The sequence below is a fragment of the Ostrinia furnacalis genome, unplaced genomic scaffold (genome assembly GCF_004193835.3).
Source record: "Ostrinia furnacalis isolate ACB-3 unplaced genomic scaffold, ASM419383v2 OfSCF3185, whole genome shotgun sequence".
Taxonomy (NCBI): Eukaryota; Metazoa; Arthropoda; class Insecta; order Lepidoptera; family Crambidae; genus Ostrinia; species Ostrinia furnacalis.
Window position 1 is genome coordinate 1 of NW_021133424.1, and position 1,834 is coordinate 1,834.

The window sequence follows — 1,834 nt, forward strand, 5'->3', positions numbered from 1 at the left end:
GGAGATGAACAGGCCTGGCCAAACTGCCAAACTGGTAAATAAAGTACACCCCTAAAAGCCTCATAGTTGGCGCCACTGCAATAGCTACTAGTGAGTGACAGCTTACTTGACAGCGCCTCAACTAACGAATCGGTTAATAGCCTTCCTCTGCAGTTGGCACCAGTAGTAGAAAGGTTAGCAAGTAAAACTCGCCAACTTTTGAATAAATACGATTGTCTTATCGCCTAAGCGTTCATCAGTTGGCGCCACTGTCAAAGCCTCGCAAGTGACATGGTTTTAATCGCTAGTGGCGCCAACTGTTGTTGAATGCAAACATAGTAGTCCTTATTACAATGATTGTCTCACATTGTATTTTGATTTTTAGCGAACTTTGGCGCAAGGAAACTACGCTGACGCAAAATCTGTCGTCATTGAAAGAAGATTTGGCCAAAGCGGATCAAGCTCTTCGCTCTATGGCCGGAAAGGTAAACTGGATTTTGATAAACTTAATTCCTCTATATTTTGAATACAACACATTACTTAACATAATGTTTTGATAAAGATTCAATTGAGAAACTTTGGTAATGTAGATATTGCTACATTGTCAGTCTTTGAATGTATTAAATGTTATTAATTTCTCAGCCAATCCTAAACGGAAGAGACAGTGTAAGAAAAGTACTTGAGACATTCCAAGAACGTGGCGGAGAGTGGGCCAAAATAGCCACCCAATACTACGGGCCGGTCATCGAAAACTTCACTTGCGACAAGACTATTTACACAGCGGTAGAAGTAAGTATGAAATTCACTTATGCCCGTCCCTAATTATTAAGTGACCCCTATGAAAACAAAATTTCTGTTATGTGTCTGGGGTCACTTAAAAATTAGGGATTGATGGTGAAAACGGGGCATTAGTAATCGAAAATTTATCGTATAAATTACACACTGTAAACGATTGATCACAATAGATCGATACCGGTCGCAGTGATATTAGGATTCCATTGAATTAGAATAGCCGCTTAGCAAATGTGTACGATACATCTTATTATGTAAAATAGATTGAGTTTGTTCCTACTTTTAATATCAGATGAAATTTGTGTTCAAATACCTGTCTGTAGCTGTGTTTAGAAATCTATAAGAGATTAGCCAAAAATAGCCCTGAAACAGCTCATCAAATTGGCTATTGCAAGCTATATATATATATATATATATATAAATATTTAACTTAATTCTCTACTAACTTAACCTAAACCTCGTTTAAAGGTAACAGCCGGTAACCGTCTGTTTCACCACATCGTCGAGTCAGACACTGTAGGGACCAAGATCCTGAAGGAGATGAACCGGCAAAGTCTACCTGGGGAGGTGACCTTCATGCCTTTGAACCGTCTTCAAGTCCGAGACATGGTCTACCCCAATGATAATGTAAGTGTACTTATCAATAAACACCTTTATTACATACTAGCTTTTGCCCGCGGCTACACCCGCGTGAAATTTAGTTGGTCACAGATCGTCATAAATTATAGCCATATGTTATTCTGGGTTATAAACAACTAGCGGCCGCCCGCGACTTCGTACGCGTGAATCCCGTTTTTCCCGCTTATTCCCGTTCCCGTGGGAATTTCGGGAATTACTTTCTTAGTGCACCTCTACGGTACCTAAGCTACGTCCCTTCCAAATTTCAAGTGCCTACGTTTAGCCGTTTAGGCTGTGCGTTGATCTGTCAGTCAGTCAGTCAGTTTCTCCTTTTATATATTTAGATAATACCGTAAAGTTTCATCAAAATCCGTTCAGTAGTTTTTGCGTGAAAGAGTAACAAATATCCAGACATCCATACAAACTTTCGCATTTATAATATTAG

At 39.5% G+C, this 1,834-nt stretch overlaps 1 protein-coding gene across 1 annotated transcript; it reads left to right on the forward strand.

Moving 5' to 3' along the window:
- Positions 1–364: 364 nt before the first annotated feature.
- Positions 365–1,398, forward strand: LOC114357497 (structural maintenance of chromosomes protein 3-like; the record flags this gene model as incomplete). Its single annotated transcript, XM_028311111.1, has 3 exons — positions 365–464; positions 622–768; positions 1,240–1,398. Coding segments are annotated over 3 exons (406 nt in total), but the record flags the coding sequence as incomplete, so codon positions are not given.
- Positions 1,399–1,834: the final 436 nt, after the last annotated feature.